The following is a 27,942-nucleotide window of genomic DNA, read 5'->3' as shown; positions in this document are numbered from 1 at the left end:
TATTGGCATCGATATGGAGCCATATATTAGAGAAAAACAAGTTTTAGGAACTCGTAGATCCGGCCATTGGAGATAACTATGACAAGTACGAAATCATTAGATGCGTCCATATTGGGTTATTGTGCGTTCAAGAAAATCCAGTTATCTACAAATCAGAATCTTCAATAGAATGGATATAACATCTGAACTGTACTAATAATAGCATCATCTTACAGCATCCCACACAAGCATGTAAGTTATGCTTAGAACGGACAAACAATATGCCTGGTTGAAGGAAACCAAACTTTACAACAAAGTATCATTTTCTTACTTGCCGGGTACAGAATGTAAATTCAAAATGGAACCAGCTTAGCTTAGACGATTGTTTGTTCATTGTAGATGCGTAATACTTTATTATCCTTGAATCATATATCATAACTTCTACATTGATGTCGTCTTTTGTCTTCAACGGGGAGCTACGCTAGTAATGGAAGCATCATCGACTGAACATAGAGCAGACGTATGCGTAGATGGACCTACTTTCTCTACTTTTTCGTCCCTGCTTCGGAAGAAGAATCCAGGTGGTCGAGGTTCGGCAAGAGCAATCGAACTGGTAGTGAGCATCTGGACTACTGCTGACATAGTTGGACGATCTTCAGCTTCTTCTTGAACGCACAGTAAAGCGATATGAATGCATCTGGTAATTTCGTTTGTTTGATAGTCATCTTGAAAGGACGGATCCACGAGCTTTAACGGCAATCCGTTGCTCCATAGTCTCCAACTCTGTAAAACATATTAATAATTAAAATTTTGGTCACTGTTGAATAAGGCGGCAAAAGTTTCAAAAATATTAAGTTGTAGACTCACGTATGTAACCAAGTTACCAGCACTACCATCCATTTCATAGAGACTACTGTTCTTCTTGCCGCTGATAATCTCAAGAATTAAGACCCCAAAACTGTAGACATCTGATTTCATGGAAAAATGTCCATACATTGCATACTCTGGAGACATGTAACCACTGCCACAATACTTGAATGTTGAGTTAAACGTAAACATATAGCAGCCTACAGAAGCAATAATGGCAAGGCTAAAACTTACTAGGTTCCGACTACTCTTCTAGTATTGGCTTGGGTTTGGTCAATTCCAAAAATTCTCGCCATTCCAAAATCGGCAACTTTTGGGTTCATATCGACATCTAAAAGGATGTTACCTGCTTTAAGGTCACGATGTATGATTGTGAGGCGTGAATCTTGATGAAGATATAGAATTCCTCTAGCAATTCCTCCAACGATCTTGTATCTTTTTGCCCAGTCTAGCTGGTTTTGCATCGTAGAGTCTGCTCTTAAAATAGTCAAAACAAAGAACGGAATGTAATTTGAAAAATATTTTAGGCTAGTATTGAACTCATCTGACCAAAAAGGAAGTAGTCCAGGCTTTTGTTGGGCACAAACTCATAGATGAGTATCTTTTCTTCTCCTTCCAAACAAAACCCAAGCAGCCTTACCAAATTTCGGTGCTGCAGCTTTGCCACAACAACAACTTCGTTTTCGAACTCTCTTTTACCTTGTCCCGATGTATTTGATAGCCTCTTCACCGCAACTTGTACTCCACTAGGAAATGTTCCCTACAAGAGTACATTGTTTTTAAATTAGTAGAACTGGGTGTCAAATTACTCATCATGAAAATAAAATGCTCTAATGCAACTCCGTAAATGTTAGAATTCGTTACACAGTATTTTTAATGAACATCCTGATGCAGCATCAGGATGTGGAGACTGAACTTGAATTCAACCATGCTGCGTTTGGGGCCTTTCGAGAGCACACTGACATAAAGAAGACCAAAGATAATTGTGTAGAACTCAAGTCCATCTTTCCTTCCATGATATCGTCTATATTTACTTCAATTAGGAGATGCAGTCCACCTTTCCTTCCACACCCTCATCGATCGTCCACTTTGCTAGATTCGACTTACTTGAGCTTGGTTGGTTTTATCAACGAACGAATAATCCTAGTTTAGATTTGGGAATTTATCGATTTGTTGGTTTTGTTTTGTCGAAGTAATAAAATATTGTAGACAGAAGGAGACTAAATTAACAAATTTTAAAGTTGAGTAGTTTATCCATTAAAAAGATAATTGAGAAGTTTATTTTAAGATTCATTTTAGTTGAAAATTTTTATTAGTAAAAACATGTAACGTTTCCTTTCGTCAAAACATATCGTTTTCTAACTTTTTTTATTCACATTTGATGATAATTTGTAGAGAAAATGACACAAAGAACACTAAATGAAGTTTTCCTCCCCAAACTAGCACTCAGGATCAGAATTCACAAAAATAGGTTTCATTAAAGGGGCAATTTACCCTTATGCCCCCTTCTTTAACTAATTTAAAAAACAAATTTGAAATCAATTTGTCGCCGTCCTCGTTTCATCGCTTCTTCTTCTCGTCTCTCCGTCGTCGTCGTCGTCGTCTCTCCGTCGTCGTCTCCCCGTCCTTGTCGTCGTCGTCTCTCCGTCGTCGTCGTCGTCGTCGTCTCTCCGTCGTCGTCTTCGCCTCTCCGTTGATCCGTCGTCGTCGTCTCTCCGTTTATTTATCGTCGTCGTCGTTTCTCAATTGATCTGTCGTTTCTACGTCTATTCATCTCATTCTCTCTCTCGTGTGTCTGATTTGATTAAGGTTTGAATCATTTCATTTTGTTATACATTATCTAGGTTTTGTTATATATTATTCATTTGTTGATGATTTGAAGTTGATTTTGTAGAACAATGGAAGTTTTGTGCATCTGTGGACAATGGATCTCAAAAGAATCTCTCCAGTGGGAGTTTCTTGTTGATTTGAAGAGGAATGCATCAATCATTTCCATAGAAGAAGATCTACTGTATGAAGATTTGATGAAGATTGTCTCTGAAGATTTTAGTGTTAAAGAGGAAGAAATCAGTTTGAGTTATGGTTTTTCATTGGATATGAAATGTATTATTGAAAGTTTCCCCCCACTCTCGATAGGTAATACTCGTCAGCTCAGAACTTTCATTTCCAAGACTAGAGCATTTGATGGAACCTGTCGTTTGTGTGTTAAGGTTTGTATGATTTTTTCTTAGACTTTTCACGATATGCTTCATAACCAAGTATTATGCCTTACAGAACTACTTGACTTATGCAGGTTAGTACTGATCCAGTTAGCTGTAACACTCAAGCTTCTGATACATTTGCTTCTACTGTTCCATTGAATGCCAATCCAGCGATTCTTTCTACTGTGCAGAGTGAAAAACAGGTACATTGTCCTTAATTCCTTTTTTCTGTTTGTGTTTGCATGATATGCTTCATAATCAAGTACTATGCCTTACAGAACTACTTGACTTTTGCAGAGTCTTCTATATGAAGGTGTTTCTACAGTTCCTCTGAATGCTCTTCCGGATTTTAGTACTGATTCAGCTAGCTGTAACATTCAAGCTTCTGATACATTTGCTTCTACTGTTCCATTGAATGCCAATCCAGTGATTCTTCCTACTGTGCAGAGTGAAAAACAGGTACATTGTCCCTAATTCCCTTTTTCTGTTTGTGTTTGCATGATATGCTTCATAATCAAGTATTATGCCTTACAGAACTACTTGACTTTTGCAGAGTTTTCTATATGAAGGTGTTTCTACAGTTCCTCTGAATGCTCTTCCGGATTTTAGCCCTGTCCATATTGGACTTTCACCAAACACGAGAGTAGCTGGCGATATTAAGGTGAATAGCTATTTTAAGACAAAGAGAGAGTTGATGTTGAGGATGAAGAAATGGGCTTTAGAGTGGAAGTTTGAGTACAAGACTGTCTCTTCTAACAAGTCAAGAGTGCTTTTGAGTTGTGTTGATGAAAATTGCACGTGGAGGATGCGTGCTATCAAGCTACCTGTTTCAGATTTTTTCGTTGTTAAAAAGTATGTTCATGAGCATACATGCGATACAACACACAGGAAAGCCAACCACAGACAAGCATCTGCAAAGTTGTTGGGTTCTTTGATTTCCAGCAATTATGGAGAAAAAAAGGAAGGTCTCAAACCGAAACAGATCATTGAACAGGTCAGGATGCTGCATGGTGTTCACATCAATTACAAACAAGCTTGGAGAGTGAGAGAAGAAGCTCAGATTTTGGTTAGAGGGACTCCTGAAGACAGCTATTACAATTTGTCTAGGTGGTTGTATAAAATCACAGAAACAAACCCTGGTTCCTTGACTTATCAACATGTTGATGCTGCAGGAAAGTTCAAGTATGCATTTGTGGCTTTTGGTCCATCGATAAGGGGATTTTCATTGATGAGGAGAGTTATTGCAGTAGATGGTACATTTCTGAAGGGAAAATTCAATGGGACTTTATTGGCAGCTTGTGCTCAAGATGGGAATTATCATCTATATCCTCTCGCCTTTGCAGTGGTTGACGCAGAAAACGGCGCCTCTTGGAAATGGTTCTTTAGAGGTTTGAGCCAGAAGATCCCGGACGCTTCGGATCTTGTTTTTGTATCAGACAGGGCTAACTCCATTTCTTCAGCGTTGGAGGATGTATATCCCTTATCTCACCATGGAATTTGCAGGATCCATCTGCTCCGCAACATCACTCCTACATATGCGAAGACTGGGTTGCTACCTCTGGTGGAAAGCGCTGCTGATGCCTATACGTGTCACGAGTTCTGGTTAATCTTCAAGGACATAAAGGATAAATGTCCTGAATTGGCTAAGTATCTGGAAGAGTCTGATTTTAGGAAGTGGGCACGAAGCTATGCGCCTGCGAACAGGTATAATATCATGACTACCAACATTGCAGAGTCTCTCAATTCTATGTTGAAGATGCCTCGTGAGTTGCCCATTATCTCTCTCCTTGAAACTATCAGATTGACGATGACCACTTGGTTTTTTGAGCGACGCGAAGCGGCTGCGAAACATAAGCACCTGGTTACTCCAAAAGTTGTTCAGAAATTGGTATCTAGGTTAGGGGCCGCAATGTTGTTGAATGTGTATCAAGTTGATCGAAGCGAGTTTGAGGTGAAGAATGAAACAATGAAGTTTGTTGTTGACTTGGAGAAGCGGCATTGCACATGTAATGTTTTCGACATTGACAAGATCCCCTGCATCCATGCCATCGCTGCTGCTAAGCATATCAAGAGAGATGAAAACCGTTTTGTTGATGCTTCTCACTTGACAGAAACGTGGGCTAAAGCTTATGCTGAAAGCATACATCCTGGTGGAGAGTTGTCAACGTCCACCTATCCAGAGAATATTGATGAACTGTCTTGCCCACCTCCAGCTACCAAAAAGAAAAGTGGACGCCCTCCTACAAAGAGAAAGAGATCCGTTGGCGAGTTTGGGGTTCCTGGATCTAAATCTCAGTCCCACAAGTGCAGCAGATGTGGCACAGGAGGGCACAACAAGATCACATGCCAGAGGCCTATAGGATGAAGTTCTACATTTTTACATTTTTATCGATTATTATTTGGATGTTTGGCTATTTGATGGTTACATGATATGCACAAGACCATATACATTTTTTCTTTTGGAACCCTATCCTGAATAAGTATGATTTCTTACAACTTTTGTAATATACAACATTATCTTTTGATCTCATTTCAATTTTTAGTTTAAACTTCTTTGCTAGAAAAAAACACAGTAATATTCAACTATTCTGGAATCCCATCCAACTTTTGTAACATCCAACTTTTGTAATATACAATGTATTATACTATAAATTGTATGGGTAAATTCAATTATGTGGAAGCAACTAACAGATGATTCTCCTCAGCCTAGCGGCTAAACCACGAAACCTATGATACCGAAACATTTGATCGACCCGGGTTCGACTCTCCTACGAGTAATGGGTGATTTTTTTTTTTTGTTCAAACATATATCTCAGGAATCACATTTGTCGCAATCGGAAGCCCATCCTGAACTATCAAAGATCTTTCCAATGTATTATACTATAAATTGTATGGGTAAATTCAATTATGTGGAAGCAACTAACAGATGATTCTCCTCAGCCTAGCGGCTAAACCACGAAACCTATGATACCGAAACATTTGATCGACCCGGGTTCGACTCTCCTACGAGTAATGGGTGATTTTTTTTTTTTTGTTCAAACATATATCTCAGGAATCACATTTGTCGCAATCGGAAGCCCATCCTGAACTATCAAAGATCTTTCCAATGTATTATACTATAAATTGTATGGGTAAATTCAATTATGTGGAAGCAACTAACAGATGATTCTCCTCAGCCTAGCGGCTAAACCACGAAACCTATGATACCGAAACATTTGATCGACCCGGGTTCGACTCTCCTACGAGTAATGGGTGATTTTTTTTTTTTTTGTTCAAACATATATCTCAGGAATCACATTTGTCGCAATCGGAAGCCCATCCTGAACTATCAAAGATCTTTCCAATGTATTATACTATAAATTGTATGGGTAAATTCAATTATGTGGAAGCAACTAACAGATGATTCTCCTCAGCCTAGCGGCTAAACCACGAAACCTATGATACCGAAACATTTGATCGACCCGGGTTCGACTCTCCTACGAGTAATGGGTGATTTTTTTTTTTTTGTTCAAACATATATCTCAGGAATCACATTTGTCGCAATCGGAAGCCCATCCTGAACTATCAAAGATCTTTCCAATGTATTATACTATAAATTGTATGGGTAAATTCAATTATGTGGAAGCAACTAACAGATGATTCTCCTCAGCCTAGCGGCTAAACCACGAAACCTATGATACCGAAACATTTGATCGACCCGGGTTCGACTCTCCTACGAGTAATGGGTGATTTTTTTTTTTTGTTCAAACATATATCTCAGGAATCACATTTGTCGCAATCGGAAGCCCATCCTGAACTATCAAAGATCTTTCCAATGTATTATACTATAAATTGTATGGGTAAATTCAATTATGTGGAAGCAACTAACAGATGATTCTCCTCAGCCTAGCGGCTAAACCACGAAACCTATGATACCGAAACATTTGATCGACCCGGGTTCGACTCTCCTACGAGTAATGGGTGATTTTTTTTTTTTTGTTCAAACATATATCTCAGGAATCACATTTGTCGCAATCGGAAGCCCATCCTGAACTATCAAAGATCTTTCCAATGTATTATACTATAAATTGTATGGGTAAATTCAATTATGTGGAAGCAACTAACAGATGATTCTCCTCAGCCTAGCGGCTAAACCACGAAACCTATGATACCGAAACATTTGATCGACCCGGGTTCGACTCTCCTACGAGTAATGGGTGATTTTTTTTTTTTTGTTCAAACATATATCTCAGGAATCACATTTGTCGCAATCGGAAGCCCATCCTGAACTATCAAAGATCTTTCCAATGTATTATACTATAAATTGTATGGGTAAATTCAATTATGTGGAAGCAACTAACAGATGATTCTCCTCAGCCTAGCGGCTAAACCACGAAACCTATGATACCGAAACATTTGATCGACCCGGGTTCGACTCTCCTACGAGTAATGGGTGATTTTTTTTTTTTTGTTCAAACATATATCTCAGGAATCACATTTGTCGCAATCGGAAGCCCATCCTGAACTATCAAAGATCTTTCCAATGTATTATACTATAAATTGTATGGGTAAATTCAATTATGTGGAAGCAACTAACAGATGATTCTCCTCAGCCTAGCGGCTAAACCACGAAACCTATGATACCGAAACATTTGATCGACCCGGGTTCGACTCTCCTACGAGTAATGGGTGATTTTTTTTTTTTTGTTCAAACATATATCTCAGGAATCGAAGAGTCTCTTCCAAACGACATCATGTAACTCAGTAACCGAAGAGTTTCTTTTCGTCAAGATTGGGTGTTATATGATTGGTTATTTCAGTAACTGACTTCAATAATCGAAGAGTTCCACAATAATCAAGAGTTTATTTTAACTGACTTCAATAATCGAAGAGTTCCTTTTTGTTCTATAAATATAAGGGACGATATCAGACCTTTTATTCACTCACTTCATTTCGCTTGATATATCCTTTTGCAATACAAGTTAGTTTTCGATTTTTCTCATTTTCCATTCAATTCATGAACTTTTTTCTATTTCTATTTTATCGTAACATCTTAGTTTCGATTTTGTTGCAGGACAAAGTTTCAATGGAAGGAAGTTCAAAGAAGATGATGAAGCGTCCCATAGAGGAGGTTTACGGATGTGATGCCGCCGAAGGTTTCAAGAAGGGGAAGAAGGAAACTGTGGAACATTACAGGGCTCTTCTTCGTTTGTCCAACGAATACAGGCTATCTGAGAATGATTGGAATCTTGCATCCAGCAAAGCAAATTCAATTGCTGTCCAAATCGAGTTGCTTGAAGATATTATCAAAGCTGATGGAAAATTTGATTTAACTGCTGAGTTGGAGAAACTCAAAGAAGAGCACTCGGAAGCGGAAGGAATGCTTGCTGATGTGAAGGTCAAAGTCCCTGATTGGGATAAACTTGGCGAAAGTTGGCTCCATCATGAGTAATTTCATGTTATCGTCTTCTCTTTTTATGTTTTTAAGGACCACATTATGTTTGATTTTCAGTTTTTATTTTAAATGAATAAGCACTTTTGTTTCTCTTGTGTTGTTTCTTCAATTAACAACCTAAATAAAAAACTTGTTCAATGTTTTTCACTATTTTGTAATGGTTTGGCCTAGTGTTCTTATAACTTGGTTATCTGATTTGCTTATTTGTTTTTGGAAAGCCATCCTGAATACATAAAATGATATCCAGATTATATAAATCTATCGTCTGTGAATAAATGAGTTCACATTTACTCTGTTATCGAATATCCAACGTAGCCTAGTGGCAAGCCCTTCTACTCTTAGTGTACCCTTATCACACAATAAGCCGTGTTCGATTCCCGTTGTGTATATTTTCACTTTTTTCTGTTTTTAATTAAATATTCAAAAGTTACAAGTTATTATCGTTTTATTATATCTTTTGGCAAGTATAACACCCTTGGCACAGCGGCTGCACACTTTGATTCATCTTTCGAGAGTTCACGAGTTCAATCAACATCGGATCACTTTCTTTTTCATTTTTTTTGTAAACTTTAAAGGAATATGCTAGGCTTTGGTGCATTTTGCTTTCTCACTCTTTTTCTGGAAACCCATCCTAAAAGTACCATAAGCATTTGACAATTCATCAATACATCCTAAAAATTTTTCAATAACAATCTAAATGAAAAAAACGTTAGGGATAATTCATTACAAACTTAAACTTAAACGTTAGGGATAATTAATATCAAAGTAGAAAAACAGTGTAGAAAACAGAACAAATATGACATTTTCACTTCCTTTGACCTTCCTGGAAATCTTTATCCATAAACTGGTCGAAGATCTCACAACATAGCTTGCTTCGTAAGTCCATCGCAGTTTCATCATTTATATTAGCCATGCTCTTCAATCCCAGTGACCTGCATTCCAGCATCTTCACAACAAAAATACCACAGTTGTATGGAAATTTTGTCTTTGGAAGCCCTTCTGCAAACTTAACTTCAAATGGACTGATATCTTCGAAATTAACCTCTTCACCAAGAAGTTCCATCTTTATGGCACTAATCAACACTGTCATAAATACCCAAAATTATACAATAAATCAATCACCAACAGACAACAAAATGAATATGTAAAAATGCATCACAATCACAAGCAGCAAGTGACAAACTTTTATTTTCTAAATTAGCTAATATTTTTACCTGCCAGTTCTTGGATTTGATTAAGAGCACGTTTGATATTTGCTTTTGGAAGACCACAATGGAAGAGTGTGATTGTGTTGTCCATCAATTGTATCTCCACCCCAATATAGTGACAGCTCAACTTATCTTCAATGACACCATATATAACATCAACATCTTCCAGCCATACCTTCTTTGGATGTATTAAACCTTTCACAAGTTCGCCTACACAGCCCTCCAATAACTTTTTTTTTTCTTATGTGGCTTCCTGACAGATTCATAAGCGTACCCAACCACTTCTAAGAATTTGACTGGTACAAAGCATGCTGGTGGAAGATTGTTGTTGCGGAACCAAGCACCTTGCTCAACCCTCTTACAATTTAGCATTTCAAATGCAACATTTATGTGCTGCCAATGTAACAATATAGTTAGAAACTTCATATAGAACTGCTATAACATGGACATCTAGCATAGCTCAACTCAACCTCTTCCTAAACATATCACACAATCAAATAGAAGACAGAACAGAGTGTTGATTACCTCTTTGTTGAGATTGTTTTCTGCATCGTCCATTTTTTGAAAGAACTCTTTTTCAATTTCTTTTCCATTGATATAAAACGGTCTGTAGTTGATAAAATTAACTAGTATCAATCGAAACTTTTACAAAATAAATTAGGAATATTTATGCGAGGACAAAAAGTTGCTTACACACGATATATGCCCCGTAGATCCATCCAGTGTGCAAGCCTTGAAAACCGAGGAAATTCAGGTGTCACAAATGGATCAATTGGAAGGATTACCTCAGGTGTTACAGGTATAGGAGGGTTTCTAGGTCGTATTGGCCTCTTCTCTTCTCGCTGTAGAAAAGGAAGCAAATCTACTGGCTGAGCATTTGCTTTCTTCTTCTTACCAACATGTGGCTTCCCCTTTAATTAAAAATAAAGACAAAAATTCAGGATCGTTTTTATCTTTATACTTGAATGCCTTCCTAATATGAAGTAAAAATATTTTTTATACCTTTTTTGCATGATCGTCTTGACTTGGTTTCACACTCTTACCCTGCTTTACTTCTATCTGTGAAACAAAACCGATATATCAAACTATTGACCTGAACTTCAATTCAAGTGGATCTTATTCATTTTTATTACCTCTTTTGCCATTTTCCCAACACCATCTTCTGATGGACCAGCTGCTTCATTTTTCTTACAAGCGACAGCCTTCGCCTTCCCCTTTTTGAATGACAAAAATTCAGATACATTTATATCTTAATTCCTAGTATGATGTATAAATATTTCATACCTTTTTATCACCATCTCCTTCACTTGGATTCACACTCTGCGTCTGCTCTTCTTCCATCTGAAAATCAATACCGAGATATTAAACAAATGACATTATTTTTCAATTCAAGTGATCCAAGGCATTTGTTTTACCTTTTTTGTCATCTCCCAAACACCATCTACCCATTTTCTTGGTTTTCGCATCTCAGAATGGTGGAAGTAAATTTGTTCTTTAGAATTGTTCAAAGAGACAAAACACGAGCCATCAAACAAAATGACTTTAACTTTTCCAGCGCACCAGGCACCATTGTCGAACGCCTCCACGTCCTGCATTAGCTCATAACTTTTCTTCGCTCCAGATCTCTCAGGTGGTGGTTGAGGACGTATTCTGTCAATTGATACACGTGTCTCAACACTCCTTTTCCTCTTCTTTTCGTCCAGAGACGGGACGAAGTACTCAACTTTCACCATCTCAACCCCATCAACCAAATATGTTGCCAACACATTTCCTGGATACCATTTATGACAAGTATTGTCATCTTGTGATGAAATCTCCACATTTGCTCCGATCTCAAAGGGATTTTGAACTCTGCTTTCTACATCCTGTGATGGTTTAGATTCAAGGATATCCAGTCATTTTGATAGTTGCTGAGTATTTATTAAAGGTTTTAATGAAAGTAATACCTTATTTTGCTCTGTTAAAAGATTTCTGCGAGCTCGGGTATTTGGCTGTGTGTCGGAAATGTTTGGTGAAATGATCTCATTCATAAGCTCGTGAGTCTCCTGAATTCAGGAATGGTTGAATGAACACGTACAAGGGCTTCCAAAAATTACTTGAAAAGTCCAATTTTTTAAAGAAGGTACCTGCTGCGTCTGAATTGGAGTAAGGACTGGAGTCTCAATATTCTGTTGAGCTATTGGAGAACCAGGTGTCTCTTTCGTGATCTCATTCATAGGCTCTCGTGTATCCTGATGTCAGGAATGGGATTATGAACACGTACCAAATTCATAATTTTATAAATACCAACAGTTTTCAAAATTATACTTGCCTCATTGTTAAGTTGTTCATCTGCTTGATCTGCATTGGCTTCACCTTGTCTGGAAGCCGTCTCATGAAATGGAGTTGTGTCAGTCTGTGCAAGTACAACAAAAATTAGGAAGGCAAGCCTAAATATGTATAACATCTTCCAAAATTACTTGACAACTCAAAACTGAATCAAGAACTAGATAAACATTAATTTTAATTTCCGAAAAAAAAGTTACCTCATTGTTTGGAGTTTCATATGAAGTAACTCTTTGTAGTTTCTCTAGGTTTGTCACACGTTCTTTAATCTGTTTCCTGTCTTTTTCAATCAAACACAAACGATCGTTCATGATCCTTAAATTATCTCCCACCATCTCGCTGATTCTGTTGATCTTTGATTCCAAAGACTCCTCCTGATACGAAGTAGAAGCTTGACTCATCCCTCCATTCCCAAACAGTAAAGATGCTCTTCTTATTTCTTCATTAGCACCGTATAGGTCTACTGACATGTTTCGCCAATCTCTAATTTTAAACTTATAACCTCTCTTGGATAAATCGGCCATGTCATCCAGATCTTTATTAGCTTCGTCTCCCATGCAAACATCATCTTCTGGATCATTAGAAATAGGAGGTAGGATGCATGTGACCTTAAGCTGAAACCATAAAAATAATTAGCTTTTAAATGGAGAATCATAAGGCAAAACAGAAACAAGAAAAAAATAATGTAAAAACTTACATGATCTTTGATTTCAATTAGGAGAACATCTATCAGCTGTGGAGAAGCTATTTGAAGGTACTTCTCACACAAAAATATTGGGGTAGACGGTTGAACGCTCAGAATAGGAACAACTTGACTGAATGCATACTGTAGCAAAGGTACTGACTCAAGTATCCATATAAGAAATGCCATAGGGAACCCTTGCAAATCATAATTGTTTTTGTCGAGGCTTTTGTCGACAGCTCTCTGAAGTGATTTTAACAGCAAATTATAAGCTGTTCTCCCCCATGGGTATGTCATCAAGACATCCATATCCTGCGCTATTTTCACATAATCCAAAGTAAAAGTTGTGCCACCGTCGAGAAGGCTCTTCTGTAGTAGTATGCTCTCAATCAGGAGGAGCATTGCAAGGCAGAATCTCTCATCAGAAGCATCTTCTCTTGTGTTTCTGAGCTGCTTCTCCACGTCCTTTACTGTATGAGTACGCCCTTTTAGGAAGTCCCACTTAAATTTCTCGGTTCCCTCTCGTGGTTCTCTTGCTTCACCACTACATTTCAAACCAGTCACCATGTGGAATTCTCTTATAGAGAACCTCATTGGCTGAGCACCAAAATGGAACCATGCTTCGTGTCTCTTCACTGTCTTGATGCTTTTGGTGAGAACTGCGTGCACTATCTTAGCTGATAATTTCAAAGACCTCTCTCCAAGCTTGATCACCGGTCCCAAAAACGTCCCTCTTATTCTGTTGAACTCATCATTTCCTAGAATTTCCTTAACAGTTTTGATATAAGCAACTATCGAGTGTTGGTTTATCGATATCGTCTTCTCTGGCTCTGATCCAATCGGATACCTCAGCTCAGGCAGTGCTAGTCTTAATGGTAATGGATCTCCCATCTTGTTTCTATCCTGCGTAAACAAGAAAAATTTTATTTGTCTAAATTAATTAAAATCCAATTTTCAGGAAGGGTTTCCTGAAAAAAATACAAATCCTTCCCGAAGTCTATACACATGCTTTCACATGAACTAGAATTCTACGAATCATATTAGGTTAAAACGAGCAAGTCTATACACAAGCAAAAACCAGGAGACCAATCTCTCAGAAAGAAAACACACATAAGGTTGAATCTGCAACATACCTTCAAGAGATAGAGCTCTAGAAATGGTTTTTCTCGGAGAATAGAGAGAGCTCGCGTAAAAGATCGAGAGAGAGAGAGTTCTGGAGATGGGTTTTCGTCGGAGATCGAGAGATATGGAGATGAGAGAGAGATTCGAGAGGCGGAGACGAGTGAGATTCGAGAAGTTTGAAACGGCGAGAGTGTTGAGACGGCAAGAGTTTTGTTTTTTTTCAATCGAAATGTATTGTTTTGGAAACCTATCCTATATTAATTGGGTTAAGTATGCTTATGTAATATTCTTTAACAGATGATTCTCCTCAGACCAGCGGTTAAACCAAGGCTTTTTATAACTCAAAAGTCTCTCTATCCCCGGGTTCGATATGTGGTGGATTCAAAATCTATTTTAATTCTTTTTTGTGTTACAGTTTGGAGTTAAATAAAATTAAATGTAATCCATAACAGATGATTCTTCTTGGCCTAGTGGCTAAACTCCCACACTATCCAAATACGCAGACTCTCTCCCTCTGGGTTCGATCCTTTGTGGTTCTAAATTTTTGTTGTCTGTAAACATCACAATTTTAAGCTTACCATATACATGTCCAATCCTTAGTATATAATCTCATTTCATTCTTTTTTACATTTGAAACACTTAACTTTTTTTCTGGAAACCCATCCAGAAACAATATTTTAACCTTCCAAGATATATGATACCCAAATAAAATACTTGATATCCTTCCAATCTTTCTTATGTAACCAGACGCCAACAACATAACAAAATAAACAGTCATAACTAAAACCGAGTCTTAACTAAAACAAAAAATGTTTTCATGCATCATTCTCATTTCCCAAAGCTCTCATCCACAAATTGGTTGAAGATCTCACAAGACAAGGTTCTCCTTAGCTCCAATGCATTGTCATCATTAATCTTTGTCATGTCTCCTATCTTCAATGACTGGCACTCCAGAATCTTGACAAGAAATATCCCACAGTTGAAAGGATGTTTTGTCTTGGGTAAACCTTGTGCCTGCTCAATCTCAAATGGAATCATCTTCACCTTATCTACCTCATCACCAGAAGATTCCACCAGCAGATTAGAAATCAACACTGTCATATTTAAAAATCAATATCAAGATAGAATCAGTTGAATATTTCAAACCAAGAAACAGATGAATACATCAAATACAGATTGTTTATACATACCTGCCAACTTTTTCACTTGAGGAATATCAATGCTGTTGCTTTCCTTTTGAAAACAATCATATACTGTGATTCTTTTCTTCTTCAAATGAATTTCCATCCCAATCCAGACATTGCTTTTTTTTCCAAGAGTAATCCCATACACAACATCAACATCTTCTCCCCATGTCTTCTCTGGATATACCTTCCCTCTCACAGTATCTTTAAATAAATCGTTGAAAATCTTTTTACCTTTGACCTTTTCTTTCTTGTAAGCCAAATCATCAGAGAGCAAGCAATGCAAGAACTCCATAGGTAGGAAGCACGCCTTTGGAATCTTGTAGTTGTGGAACCAAGCAGCATTCTCATTTCTTCTGCAATTTAGCATTGCAAAGGCTCCATCAATGTGCTGCAAAAAAAAAGGCAAACATTATCTAATTTGTTACTATATAATTTCCTGAAACTAAACAAATCCTTCCTGAATTTTTTTTTAAAAAAAAGCTCAAGGCAAGAACATATGTAAACAAATTACCTCTTTCTTAAGGTCCTTTTTTGCATTTTCCATGCTTTGAAAGAAAGATTTCCTTATCTTATTATCATTGATTGATAGGGACCTGCAGTCGATTAAAGATTCAAAGGAATTACCAAACCTCTTATACATAAATATAAGAATATATAGACAAGGACAGAAACATGCTTACGTTTCATGCATGCCGGGCTTTAATGTCATCCAATTTTGAAGCCTTGAAAGCTTATGTTCCGCAGGAGTTGAAAACGGATCAACTGCAGGTATAATCTCAGGTATTACAGTTAAAGCCGGATTTCTGTCAGACTTGAATGGAGTTTTTGTGTCTCTAGATCGTTTAGGCACCCTCTCGCTCCTTCTTAGGAAAACATTATCCATTCCTGAATTTTGTGATGAGGCAGCAGCTTTCCTTTTCTTATCAGGCTTCACCTTTAATCAAACAATAGACACCAAGCAAAATATTATCAAATTTGTTGCAATCGGAATTTCTGGAAACCATTCCTGAAACTAAAATGTATGTATATCAAACAATTCACGTGAAGTATAATTCTAGTTATGATTTACCTTATCTGCCATCTTCCAGACTCCATCTTTCCATTCTCTATGAATTCGCAAATCTGAATGTTTGAATAGAATAGTTTCCATAGAAGTATAGAGACACACCGAGTATGTGTTATCACCAAGTACCATGCTAATTTGTCCGCTGCTCCAGCCATTGTTGTAGAAGGCTTCTACCTTATCCATCATCTCAAAGGATTTTTGGTCACTAGTTGGTGTTGCAGGACGTATTTTGTCAGCCGTGATAGTATCCTGAAGTTTCTGAAGTCTATGTTGGTCTGTGAAGAGTGTCGTGTACTCAACTGTCAGCTCCTCTAGTCCTTCACACAGTTTAAGATCAACAACCTTTCCTGGATACCATATTTCGTCATCAGTAGACAAAATTTCAACCTCTGCGCCTATTTGAAAGTGAGCTAGAAGCCTGCTTACTTCAACCTATTAAAAATGAAGATTCAGTAACATCAGCGGTTTTAAATTGTTAGAATAATAATTAAAGATCAAATATACTCGATGCATACCTCGTTTTTTTCTGAAAAATCTATAGCACTTGTCTGAAGATGCTCTGTTTGCTGAGTAATAGGCGGCATCTTCGAAACATATGTGGAAACTAGCTCAGTAGTAGGTTCTGTAGTATCCTTGAGATTTTCTTCTGCTTGATTCTGCTCTGATGGTGTCTCATCGGATTGATCTCCCTCACTTGTCTGAAGGTGCTGTGTTTGCGGAGTAAGAGGCTGTGTCTTCGAAACATCTGTGGAAACTAGCTCAGTAGTAGGTTCTGTAGTATCCTTGAGATATTCTTCCGCTTGATTCTTTCTGCTTGATTGTGAATGCTCTCCTTCACTTGTAGAAAAATATTGGGTCGCAGTTTCTGTCTCACTCTATAAGACAAAAGTAAATGGTAAGAGTTAGTTGAATAGAAAAATATTACCTAAACATTTTAAATATTTCTTCTTACCAAAGCATTCTTATTTTCTTCAATAACTAGTGCAATTAGTGAAGACAATGGAGAGGAAGGTCTGTAATGCACAGCATGTGTATCCTCCTGTAATAACAGTAAAATAAAAGAGGTAGTTATGAAGAAGTTTCTACAATTTAAAATTCAAGTTGTACTTATGAAAGACATTTCTATGCTTACCTTTTTATTGTTTGCTGAAATGATCTCAGTCAATGGCTGTGTAGCCTCATACGTTTCCTCTGTTACCGTCTGCAAAAAAAACAAAAAAAAGTCAGGTAGGGGATCAAAAACACGTACAAAAGCTTTCAAACATTACTTGAAATCTCCAAGATTTTTTGAACATTTACCTGCTGTTTCTGAATTGGAGTAAAAACTTGAGCCTCAATACTCTTTGGAGATATTGGAGAAGAAGGTGTCTCATTCATTTCCAGTGTTTCTTTTTGCAAAACTTGAGTCTGAGCAGCAGGTGACTCAATCACAATCTGCAAAAAATATCAGGAAAGGCCATCATGAATACATTCAATTATAATTTCTAGAGTAAATATTACCTCATCATCTGGTTTTCCTTCTCCTTGATTAGTTTTGGGTGGCGTTTCATCAGTAGAGGTTTGTGTTTCCCTCTGCCAAAAATTAGAAAGGTCTATATATGTAAATCACCCAAAACTAATTGTAAACTCCAACTGTCATTGAGCATATACCTCTTTTGTCAGATTAGGAGTAAAAACTTGAGTATCAAGGGCAGGCGTGTCATCCGATGGCTCTCTCTCAATCTGTAAAAATTATCACGAAGTCAATCCAGAGTACGTTCTAAAGCTTCCAAACATTAACTTAAAAATCCAAGATTTTTTTTGACCATGTACCTGCTGAGTCTGACTTGGAGTATAAACGGGAGTTTCAATACTCTTTGGAGCTATTGGAGAAGAAGGTGTCTCATTCATTTCTACTGTTTCTTTCTGCAAAACTTGACTCTGACTAGCAGGTGACTCACTTGTTAATTTCTCTCTCACAATCTGCAAAAAAATATCAGGAATGGCCATCATGAATACATTCAACTATAATTTCTAGAATAAATATTACCTCATCATCTGGTTTTCCATCTTGATTAGGATTGGATGGCCTCTCACCGGTAGACGTTTCTGTTTCTTTCTGTCAAAAATCAGAAAAGCCTTTATATGTAAAAAAAAATCACCCAAAACTAATTTGTAAACTCCAACTGTGAAAACAATATCATTGAGCATATACCTCTTTTGTCAGATTAGGAGAGAATACTTGAGTATCAAGGGCAGGAGTTTCATCATCTGATTCATTCATTGTGTCCTGCAAAAATCAAGAATGCATTCTAGAATATGTACAAAAGCTTCCAAATATTACTTCAAAACTCAACAATATTTTATTGGTTACATACCTCATTTGTCAAATTAGGCTGTTGAGACATTGGAGATAAAGGCGTCTCACTCGATGATTGCGTGTAATCCTGCAAAAATCAGGAAGGCATTCAGGATTTTGTACAAGAATTTCCAAATATTTTCTTAAAAATTTTTGAGCATATACCTCATTTTGTTGAGACTTTGGAGATGCAGCTGATTCAATCATTGTCTCCTGCAAAAATCAGGAATGCATTCAAGAAGTACAAAAGCTTTCCAAATATTACTTCAAAACTCAACAATATTTATTGGTTACATACCTCATGTGTCAAATTAGGCTGTTGAGACATTGGAGATAAAGGTGTCTCACTCGATGGTTGCGTGTGAGACATTGGAGATAAAGGTGTCCCACTGGATGGTTGCGTGTGAGACATTGGAGATAAAGGTGTCCCACTGGATCGCTGTTTGTCAAATATTAGGAAGGCATTCAAGAATATGTACAAGATCTTCCAAAAAATACTTGAAAATGCAAATGTAAAAGAAGATGTTTTGAGAATTTACCTTTTGTGTCACGTTAGTGGGAAAAACATTGCTGTTTCCTTCCAACTCTGACACACGAGCTCTAAGATGTATGTTTTCTTCTTCCAGTAATGACATTCGATCCTTCATGCTCTTCAGATTCTCCTCCATTACCGTGATGATCCTGTTCACTTTTTCATTTACTGAATCCTCATCAATCGGAGTAGAAGCTTGGCCAGTCTCCTTATTTGCCATCATTTGAATAAGAGCATCCAATGTGTCAAATGTGTCTACACACCTATTTTCCCAGTCATCGGCTGTAATCTTGTACCCTTTCTTTGTTACATCTTTCACTGTTTCCAACTCGTCACTATATTTGTCTTCAATGGAGATATCATCTTCTGGATCATGAGGAATAGAAGGTAGTATGCAATGGACCTTCAGCTGAGAATATTTCAAAAAAAGACCAATGAGAAACATATTAAAAAGAAGAAGCCAAATAAACTGAGAAACATATACTTGGAAAAGCTTACCTTTGTATCAGCTTCAACCTGTAAAACCCTATCAAGTGATGGATTCTCTATCTCAGTGTATTTTTCACACAAGTAAGTCGGCCCAGGAACCTCAACTGTTGGTACACACTTACTGAACTTATTCCTTAGCAAAGGAATCGACTCTAGTATCCAAAGAAGGAATACTAGAGGATAACCTTGCAACTCAAATTTGGATTTATTCTCCAAATGATTCGCGACAGCGTTTTGAATTGACTTCAGGAGCACAATGTAAGCCTCTTTTCCCCATGGATATGTCATATCCTGTGCATTTTTCGCATATTCCAAAGGAAAACTCCCTCCTTTGCTCTTCCGCAATAATATGCTCTCTACCAGGATGAGCATTGCGAGGCATATTCTCTCCTCAGAAGCATCTTCTCTTGTGTTTCTGAGCTGGTCCACCACGTCACTTAACTTATGACTACGCCCCTTTAGCAATTCCCAATTAAATCTCTCGGTTTCCCTTCGTGGTCCTTCTAATGCACCACTACATTTCAAGCCTGTCATCATATGAAATTCTCTTATAGAGAACCTCATTGGCTGCGCACCGAAATGGAACCAGGCTTCATTCTCCTTGACAGAAACGATGCTTCTAGTGAGAATGGCGTAGACTATCTTTGCTGATAACTTCAATCCTCTCTCACTGAGCTTCATTACAGGTCCCAGAAATGATCCTCGGACTCTTATCATCTCATCTGGTTTTAGGATGCTTTTGACAATAGAGATATAATCTGAACCAGAGTATTGGTTGATTGCTGACTTTTCTTTTGGCTGTGAACCAATAGGATACTTCAGCTCTGGCAGTGCTAGTTTTAGAGGTACTGAATCTCCCATCTTGTTTCTATCCTGCGTAAACAAGGAAAAAAAAAATTTCAAACTTTTCTGGAAGGCTTTCCTGAAATAACACAAATACAAAACAACACAAAAGTCTTCATTTGCTTCGCTTGTTAATAAGAACGAGTAACACACAAATCAAAATCAAAACGCAAGCTTCCCAAATTTTAATTCAAAAACCCTAATTTTAAAAAGTTACCGATTTTGAGAGTAGAGAGTGTGACGCTGATGATTAGATAGCCGGAGAAGATGATTATCGAGCCGGAGAAGATGATTAGCGAGCCGGAGAAGACGATTAGCGAGCCGGAGAAGATGATTCCCGAGCCGGAGACTTCGATTCCCGAGTCGGAGAAGATGATTCCCGAGCCGGAGACGACGATTCCCGAGTCGGAGAAGATGATTCCCGAGCCGGAGACGACGATTCCCGAGTCGGAGACGACAGTGCCGGTGAGGGTTTGAAGATTCCCGAGAGGAGACGACACGATTCGCGATCGAATGAAATGAAATGTTTTTTTTTTCTATTCTTATAACAAAGGGTATAAAGGTAAATTACCCCTTTAATGAAACCTATTTTTGTGACTTCTGATCCTGAGTGCTAGTTTGGGGAGGAAAACTTCAAAAGGTGCTATTATTGACAATTGCCCTAATTTGTACGGAGAGGAATGACATTAAAAAAAAAAAATTGGAAGATGTATTCGTTGAAAATATAAGTGAGGTTGGAAGCTTTTCCTAAAGACCGTGTAAAGAACTCATGTTTTAATAACACTATAACTAAGTGATTTTTTCGTGTTTATGAATGGATATACATATTTATAAAATAACTAAATTATAATTAATTTACATTTTATGTTTGTTTGTTTATAACTTATAAGTTTAAAATTATTTTATAGTTTTTATACATAAACGTAGCATATTAATATATATGGAGAAATACGTAAGCAATGGATTAATTAATACCTTATAGACTTGGCCAAAACCACCTTGGCCGAGTTTGTTTTCTTGGGAAAACTTATCGGTTGCTGCCTCGATTGCTTTAAAATCAAACTGAAGTGAGCCTGCAGTTGCGATATCGTCGCCATCTGTAGAAACAACTTAATTAAGGAAAAGGACACACAAGGATATTCATTAGAACTGAGAAAATAGCTTATCACTGGACTAGTGGAGCCTTTACCAGCTAGTGGTTCAGTTTCATAAGCTGTCGTTTTTCTCTTTGCCCGAAAAATTAAAACAGCTACGAGAAGCAGAAAAATAACAGTGGTTGGAACAACAACAGCGATGACTATGACAGTGGAGTTTCCGCTTTCTCCTGTATTGACATGGGAAGAAGTGTTGTTTTAGCAAATTTTAAATGTCTTATAAAAAAAAAAAATGTCTTATAAAAGAAAACTTGCAGCTAAAACATGTAATTAAAGGAATAGAAAGAATGTTCAGACCCGGCCGTGGTGAAGGAATTGAAATTGGCGGTGGTGGAGGAGGAGCTGAATTGAGCTGAGGTTGAGGTGTTCGATCGGCGGCGGCTTCATTGTAAAACAGGTAAAGCTCGAACCTCGAAAAACAGCTCGGCACCATAACTCTTCCCCCGATTCTGTCAGTGGGCAACTGATTGATGATCCGGCTTAGACAGTCCAAACAGTCTTGGTTCGTCAGATCAGGAGTGCACTGAACCAGTCCGTGCAAAGTCTGAAAATCAGTGAAAGCATTTACAGTATCGAACTTCCGAGAACTGTTGGATGCCACGGTGGCTGCTTGGTTCATCGTGGACAAGACCAATTCTGTGAACCGAACTAGGTTCGATGTAATACTCTGGGTGTTTTCCATGCTAAATTCTCCATTGGCGTTCAGGGTCGAGAGTATATTCCCGTTAGAGTATCTGAGCATACACTCTTCGTAATAGAGCGTCACCTCTCTCGCGTTCGGACACTGAGTAAAGGTTTCGTTGACGGCAAAGGCGACGCATCTACGGCAAACTTCCGGCGTGACATCTCCGCGGCAGAGGTAAAGTCCGGTGACTCTGTCGGGAGGTTGCCCGACGGTGGCGTTCTGGAATCCGGTGGCGTAGGAAGCGTTGGGAGAAGAGAGAGAAGACAAAAGGGTTCTGAGATTGGCCAAGTAAGTGCTGTTTCTTGAGAAAGTTGTGGTATTAGGACAGATACGGTATACGTAAGTAGGATTTTGAGCACAGGCTCTGAAGCTAGTGAGAAAGGATAAAAGGAAAAGGAAGACGAAAGTGGAAGAAGACATAACTGGAGTTTCTTGATTTGTGTTTTTCATCATGTGAATATCTATATGATATACTCCCTCCGTTTCAATATACTTGATGTTTTAGAGAAGTTTTGTTGTTTCATAATAGATGAAGTTTGCACAAATCTATGTAATTTTAACTTTATTAAAAACTGTGTAACCAATTGGATTTTTTTAGTTTTTATTTATAATTAAATAAACTAATTTTATATTATAATTTAGTGATGATTTTGATAAAAAGTAGTTTTTCTTAATATTTGTGTATTTGAGTAAAACATCAAGTAATAAGAAACAGAGGGAGTAATGTAAAATGTCTACTTCACCGTCAACGTCAACCAACGTCAACGTCAAGCGATTATTATAGGTCAAATAATACAATTTTGATATTCTAGTCAAATACTTAACTTTTCTAAATTTTACAATCCGATATTGAATAGTCTTGGAAAATTAGCATCAAAGGACTTGTCATCGATTTAGAGTAGTCTAATTAGTAATTAAGGATACCGAAAGGAGCGGGCATGAAACGGAGCTTTAGCTGTGCAGAAAATCCTAGAGTGAAAACGATTTGAGTCTTTATTTCAATCCAAAATATTATTACTTTTTAGCGTATTTGTCATAAATTTTCTTTAATGGGCATCGATACAGACACATTAGAGATAAACCTTTCATGTATCAGCAGTATGGATCCATTCTAAAACCTTGAACTAATTGCTTATCAAAAGAAACTTTAGACTAAAATTCTATTAACGTTCATTTGTCGAAAATACTAAAAGATTTAGTGTCTTAGATACAAACTGGTTGATCATTCTGTTGGGCGTACTACACGCATGTTTCCAAAGAAAATAAGAGCATTATATCACTTATGTCTCAGGCACGAAATAACTGAATAGTAGAATTGGTTGACGATCCTTAGGGCATAATTAACGGGAGTCCTTGGTGGATTTCTTAGATGGTTGGTTCCACTTTTCTTGTAAAAACCGATCCTAAAAGGCATGAATTAAGAAATGATTGTGGAGGGTTTTTTGTACTGTTCGCAGACCCCACCGACATATGTGGTCTACAATTGGTTCGTTTTTTATTTTTTTTTTAATTTTTTTTTCAGACAAAAATTTTTTTTTGCCTAAAAACCCATGAACGGTTTTACCAATAATGATGGTTTTAGAGCATCTGATTAAAAACCCATTTGGGGTGCTTATTTTTTTTTATTTTTTTTCTCTGATTAAAAAAAAATTAAAAAAACTCACCAGTCGCAGACCGCCACGTATCAATCGGACCCGCAAACAGTACAAACAACCCACATAATTCGACGCTTATCTGGAAGCATCAAGCATCGGCTGTTACTTTTTGGGTGGAGCCCACCGACTATTAAACTATTTTTTTCTAAGCACTCTCTTCTTAAGCTATCCCGTTAAAAATGCTCTTAGATCTCTTGTCCATTCCCGTTCTTGTAAGCAGTCAGAGCCAAAATCAATCATAGGTTCCTTTCACTCTTTATTGAGGTTTAATTATATAAAGCCCATTGTTGGCTAGTGAAAAGGGGGTTTGGGGGTAAAATTAGGATTCTGCGCCATCCACCTCCACATACAAATTATATACATACACGCAGGAATGGCTACTTCCTACTTAATTCAACAAGACCGGTTACTGTGTAACTAAAACTAATTAATCAAAATTTATGAAACAAGCAATAAGACTTGGTCAGGGTGACAACAGAGCCATCAACTGTCATCAAAGTCAACTTGAGAAAATTCAATGACGATCTTTCAGTTTTGTACAGCACAAAGAGATTGAAATCAAAGTTGAAAATCCATGCCTGAAAAATTATATCATTCAAGACTCGAGGTTTTTAATTTAAGACATTCAAACACACAGTTATATTGAAAAATAAAAACAAAATGATCAACTTATTAGTATCCTTCTGGTTTGTGCTCATAAGCTCTGTCTACGCAAATACTTGCTTTAACAGATCTGGTTTCTTCGCATCGAATGGTGCTTACGATTTAAACCGACAAGCCATGCTCTCTTCCCTTCCTTCTAACGTCACAGCTAATGATGACTTCTATACCACGTCGATGGGACAAGATCCCAACAGAGTGTACGGTCTAGGGATGTGTTTCCCAGGTACTGAAGCACGATCTTGTTCTGATTGTATCATGGCTGCGTCTAATGGGTTGGTAAAGAACTGTACCAACCATATAGATGCTATAGACTGGAGGATGTATGGAACTACACTTTGTCTTGTGCACTACTCAAACCGCTCGTTTTACGGATCGCTCGATATGGAAATTATACGGAGTGATAATTATACTAGAGATTTTCAGGCTAACATGACGGATCTAGAGATTACATGGGAGGCTTTGATGATTGGTTTGATAGATCAAGCTTCCTCTTTGTACTACGCAGCCAGAACGCAGAAGCTTGAGTCGTCTATCTCCCACGTTTACGGTGTTGTGCAGTGCAGTAGAGACATATCTCTTGAAAACTGCACTCGTTGTCTTCAAGAGAACGTGATTGAGTATAGGTCTTGTTGCCGCGGGACACAAGGAGGCATTTTTTCTAGGCCGAGCTGTTTCATTCGGTGGGAGGTTTATCCGTTCTTGGCACTTCTCGATAATATGTCTCCTCTTGAGAAAGGTAAGATCATGTATCATAATCTTTGTTGTTCCTAGGTTAAACAAAACATGTTTGAAGTTTTTTTTTCTGTTCTGTTCTTGTTGGTTTTTAATTTTTATTCTGCTCTACTCATGTTAGTTTCCCTTAATCCCAATCAATGGTGATGTGGGTTCGTGCAGATGGCAAAGGTGTTTCTACAGGAACTATTGTGGCAATTGTCATTATTCCTATCTTGTTGCTTGCTCTAGGATTTGCTATTTGGAAGAGGAGAAAATCGCATAAAGCATTTACAACTGCAAGTGAGTGTCCGCATATTTTTTTGGTACAGAGACAGATCCAAACATAAGTAGTTTCTTTAATATTTATATGTTCTTCTCAGACGGTTATTTCTCTGCTGCAAAGAGATTAAAGAAGACTTATGATACTGAACTGCAAGATAACGGTAAAGAGATACGAATTTGATATAGAAATGTAATGACCCTAGGAAACTCTCCAGTGATGTAATACTATGTTAAATTCGTTATGCAGCTGGGGATGATATTTCAACTTCAGGTTCACTTCAATTCGATCTTAAAGCTATCGAAGCTGCAACAAGTAATTTTCACAACATTAACAAGCTTGGTCATGGTGGATTTGGTGAAGTTTACAAGGTATAGTGTTTGTGCTAGAAACTTGACGAGAAAGTAAAAAAATATACTCTGATAAATTATGAGACGTGCAGGGAACGTTTCCGAATGGAACAGAGATTGCTGTGAAGAGACTATCTAAAACTTCAGGACAAGGTGAAAGAGAATTCAAGAACGAGGTGCTTCTTGTAGCTAAACTTCAACATAGAAATCTTGTTAGGCTTCTTGGGTTTTGTGTCCAAGGAGAGGAAAGGATATTAGTCTACGAGTTTTTGCCCAACAAGAGTCTTAACTACTTCCTATTTGGTGGTAAGTAAAATAAGAACAAATGATAGGCTTATTATTCTCTGAAACCTTAATTCCTAATCTCATCATAGTCTAATGGGTCAATGAGGCATGTGTAGACTCAACAAAGAGGAGCCAATTGGATTGGACAAGACGATACAAGATCATTGGAGGGATCACTCGAGGGATTTTGTATCTTCATCAAGATTCGCGGCTGACAATCATACACCGTGATCTAAAAGCCAGCAATATTTTATTAGATGCAGATATGAACCCGAAAATTGCGGATTTTGGTATGGCTAGGAATTTCAGAATGGACCAAACGGAAGATAACACAGGAAGAGTAGTTGGGACATTGTAAGTATTTGCCGTTTTAATTATTATCTGTCTCTCTTTATTGTTGTTGATAAAACAGAAAGTTATGTGACATGTATTTTGCAGCGGTTACATGCCGCCCGAATATGTAGCGAATGGGCAGTTCTCAACGAAGTCAGATGTGTATAGTTTTGGAGTATTGATTCTGGAGATTATTGGTGGCAAAAAGAATAGTAGCTTCCACGAGATAGATGGTTCAACAGGCAACATTGTGACATATGTTAGTAAATTTCCACACTATCTCAGAATTTCTACTTCATTTATAGTAATGACTATTGTTGCTCTGAACACTAGTTTCTTGGAAAATGAATAAACAGGTATGGAGGCTTTGGAACAATGATTCATTGTTGGAACTTGTAGATCCGGTCATAGGAGATTACTATGATAAATATGAAGTCATCAGATGCGTTCATATTGGATTATTATGTGTTCAAGAAAATCCAACAGATCGTCCGGCATGTTCACAATATTTCAGATGCTCACTAATACCTCAATTACACTGCCTGCGCCCCAACCTCCTGGATTTTTCTTCAGAGTCAGAGCAGAGAATATCCCATTAGCTGAGAGCTTTCAGCCAGGTCCGTCCACTAGCATGTCCATTGCTTGTTCTGTAAATGATGCAACGATCACGTGTGTTAGTCCTCGTTGAAAGCCAGCCTATTGTTTAATATATATATAGATATATACATTCTTTCATAAACGAGTATTAATAATGAAACCTAGTGAAGTAACTTGGCTGAGAATCCATGCACCTGTTTTGTAACCTAGTGACGTCAGGTATCAAGACTGCCATCATCCACAGCCAAACATCTATCTTATCAGTCATTTATCATTGCACTGAAACAGAAAATCGATCTCCCTTACAAAATTCAAATGTCTCATTTGTAAAACAAGACAGAAGTTTGCTATAAAAAGGGAAGCAATTTCTCTCCCTATAGATCTGGTGGTTGTATAACCCCGAAAGTGTACATGTACAAAAACCGTAAAATTGTTTTTCCTTCCAAAGCTATAAATCGTATTTTTCTATTAGCAAAACCATATGTTCCTACCAAAACAAAACAATATATTTTTCCCCACTGAAATAGCAAAATTAATTTTTTTCATCAAAACCATGAAATAACTTTTTCCGGTCAAAACAATAAAATCACACTTTTCCTTCAAAACCGTAAAATCGCTTATTCTCATATCAAAATACAAATCAACAACATTCAAATAGAATATCTAAATAAGACATTTAAATGGAGCACCTTCCAATTGTACAAAAGAACATCCTTTTATTCATTCTCATCATTGTCATTTGTTTGTATGCTCCCAAGTACATATTAACTTTTTAATAGTTTTAATACTTATTTTTTCTTTTTCTTTTTAGGGCATCTCAAACCTCGCTCTATTTTTTCCTCCAAAATGAAGTAAAAGTGAAAATAGAGTAAGGATTTCTCCAACCCAACTTCAAATCTCACTCCATAATAGAATGTACTCCATAAATAGAATAATTTATTTTTTGTTTGTTC

General features: G+C 37.4%; 3 protein-coding genes and 1 pseudogene across 7 annotated transcripts; 2 read left to right on the top strand and 2 right to left on the bottom strand.

Annotated features, from left to right (window-relative positions):
- Positions 1-160: 160 nt before the first annotated feature.
- LOC106440399 (putative cysteine-rich receptor-like protein kinase 20) lies at positions 161-22,806 on the bottom strand. Of its 5 annotated transcripts, XM_048741043.1 has the most exons (22): positions 21,725-22,806; positions 21,463-21,597; positions 21,249-21,370; positions 19,440-20,303; positions 18,949-19,350; positions 18,708-18,848; positions 18,575-18,622; positions 18,429-18,497; positions 18,266-18,340; positions 18,101-18,169; positions 17,884-18,033; positions 17,722-17,793; positions 17,572-17,643; positions 17,371-17,505; positions 17,204-17,272; positions 17,024-17,110; positions 16,587-16,946; positions 16,075-16,503; positions 15,686-15,939; positions 15,517-15,598; positions 15,009-15,393; positions 14,401-14,912 (listed from the first exon to the last, which is right to left on the bottom strand). In XM_048741043.1, exons 1-22 carry the CDS (start codon positions 22,563-22,565, stop codon positions 14,647-14,649), a joined length of 5,127 nt encoding a protein of 1,708 aa, XP_048597000.1. In that variant the 5' UTR covers positions 22,566-22,806; the 3' UTR covers positions 14,401-14,646. The 5 variants fall into 5 exon arrangements, with proteins under 5 accessions (XP_048597009.1, XP_048597000.1, XP_048597007.1 ...); XM_048741050.1 differs by lacking the exon at positions 19,440-20,303; XM_048741048.1 differs by lacking the exons at positions 17,572-17,643; positions 17,722-17,793; positions 17,884-18,033.
- Positions 1,652-5,380, top strand: LOC106385933. The gene is made up of 3 exons (XM_048741113.1): positions 1,652-3,056; positions 3,140-3,250; positions 3,345-5,380. Exons 1-3 carry the CDS (start codon positions 2,745-2,747, stop codon positions 3,519-3,521), a joined length of 600 nt encoding a protein of 199 aa, XP_048597070.1. The 5' UTR covers positions 1,652-2,744; the 3' UTR covers positions 3,522-5,380.
- LOC125578438 (protein AGENET DOMAIN (AGD)-CONTAINING P1-like) lies at positions 10,743-12,325 on the bottom strand. Its single transcript, XM_048741110.1, has 5 exons — positions 11,816-12,325; positions 11,636-11,734; positions 11,105-11,554; positions 10,974-11,030; positions 10,743-10,903 (listed from the first exon to the last, which is right to left on the bottom strand). Exons 1-5 carry the CDS (start codon positions 11,903-11,905, stop codon positions 10,790-10,792), a joined length of 810 nt encoding a protein of 269 aa, XP_048597067.1. The 5' UTR covers positions 11,906-12,325; the 3' UTR covers positions 10,743-10,789.
- Positions 22,807-24,061: 1,255 nt separating the features above from the next.
- Positions 24,062-27,256, top strand: LOC106440456 (annotated as a pseudogene).
- Positions 27,257-27,942: the final 686 nt, after the last annotated feature.

This window comes from Brassica napus, chromosome A1, assembly GCF_020379485.1.
Source record: "Brassica napus cultivar Da-Ae chromosome A1, Da-Ae, whole genome shotgun sequence".
NCBI lineage: Eukaryota > Viridiplantae > Streptophyta > Magnoliopsida > Brassicales > Brassicaceae > Brassica > Brassica napus.
The sequence above is the reverse complement of the archived record's forward strand: the minus strand, read 5'-3'. Positions and strand labels throughout refer to the sequence as shown.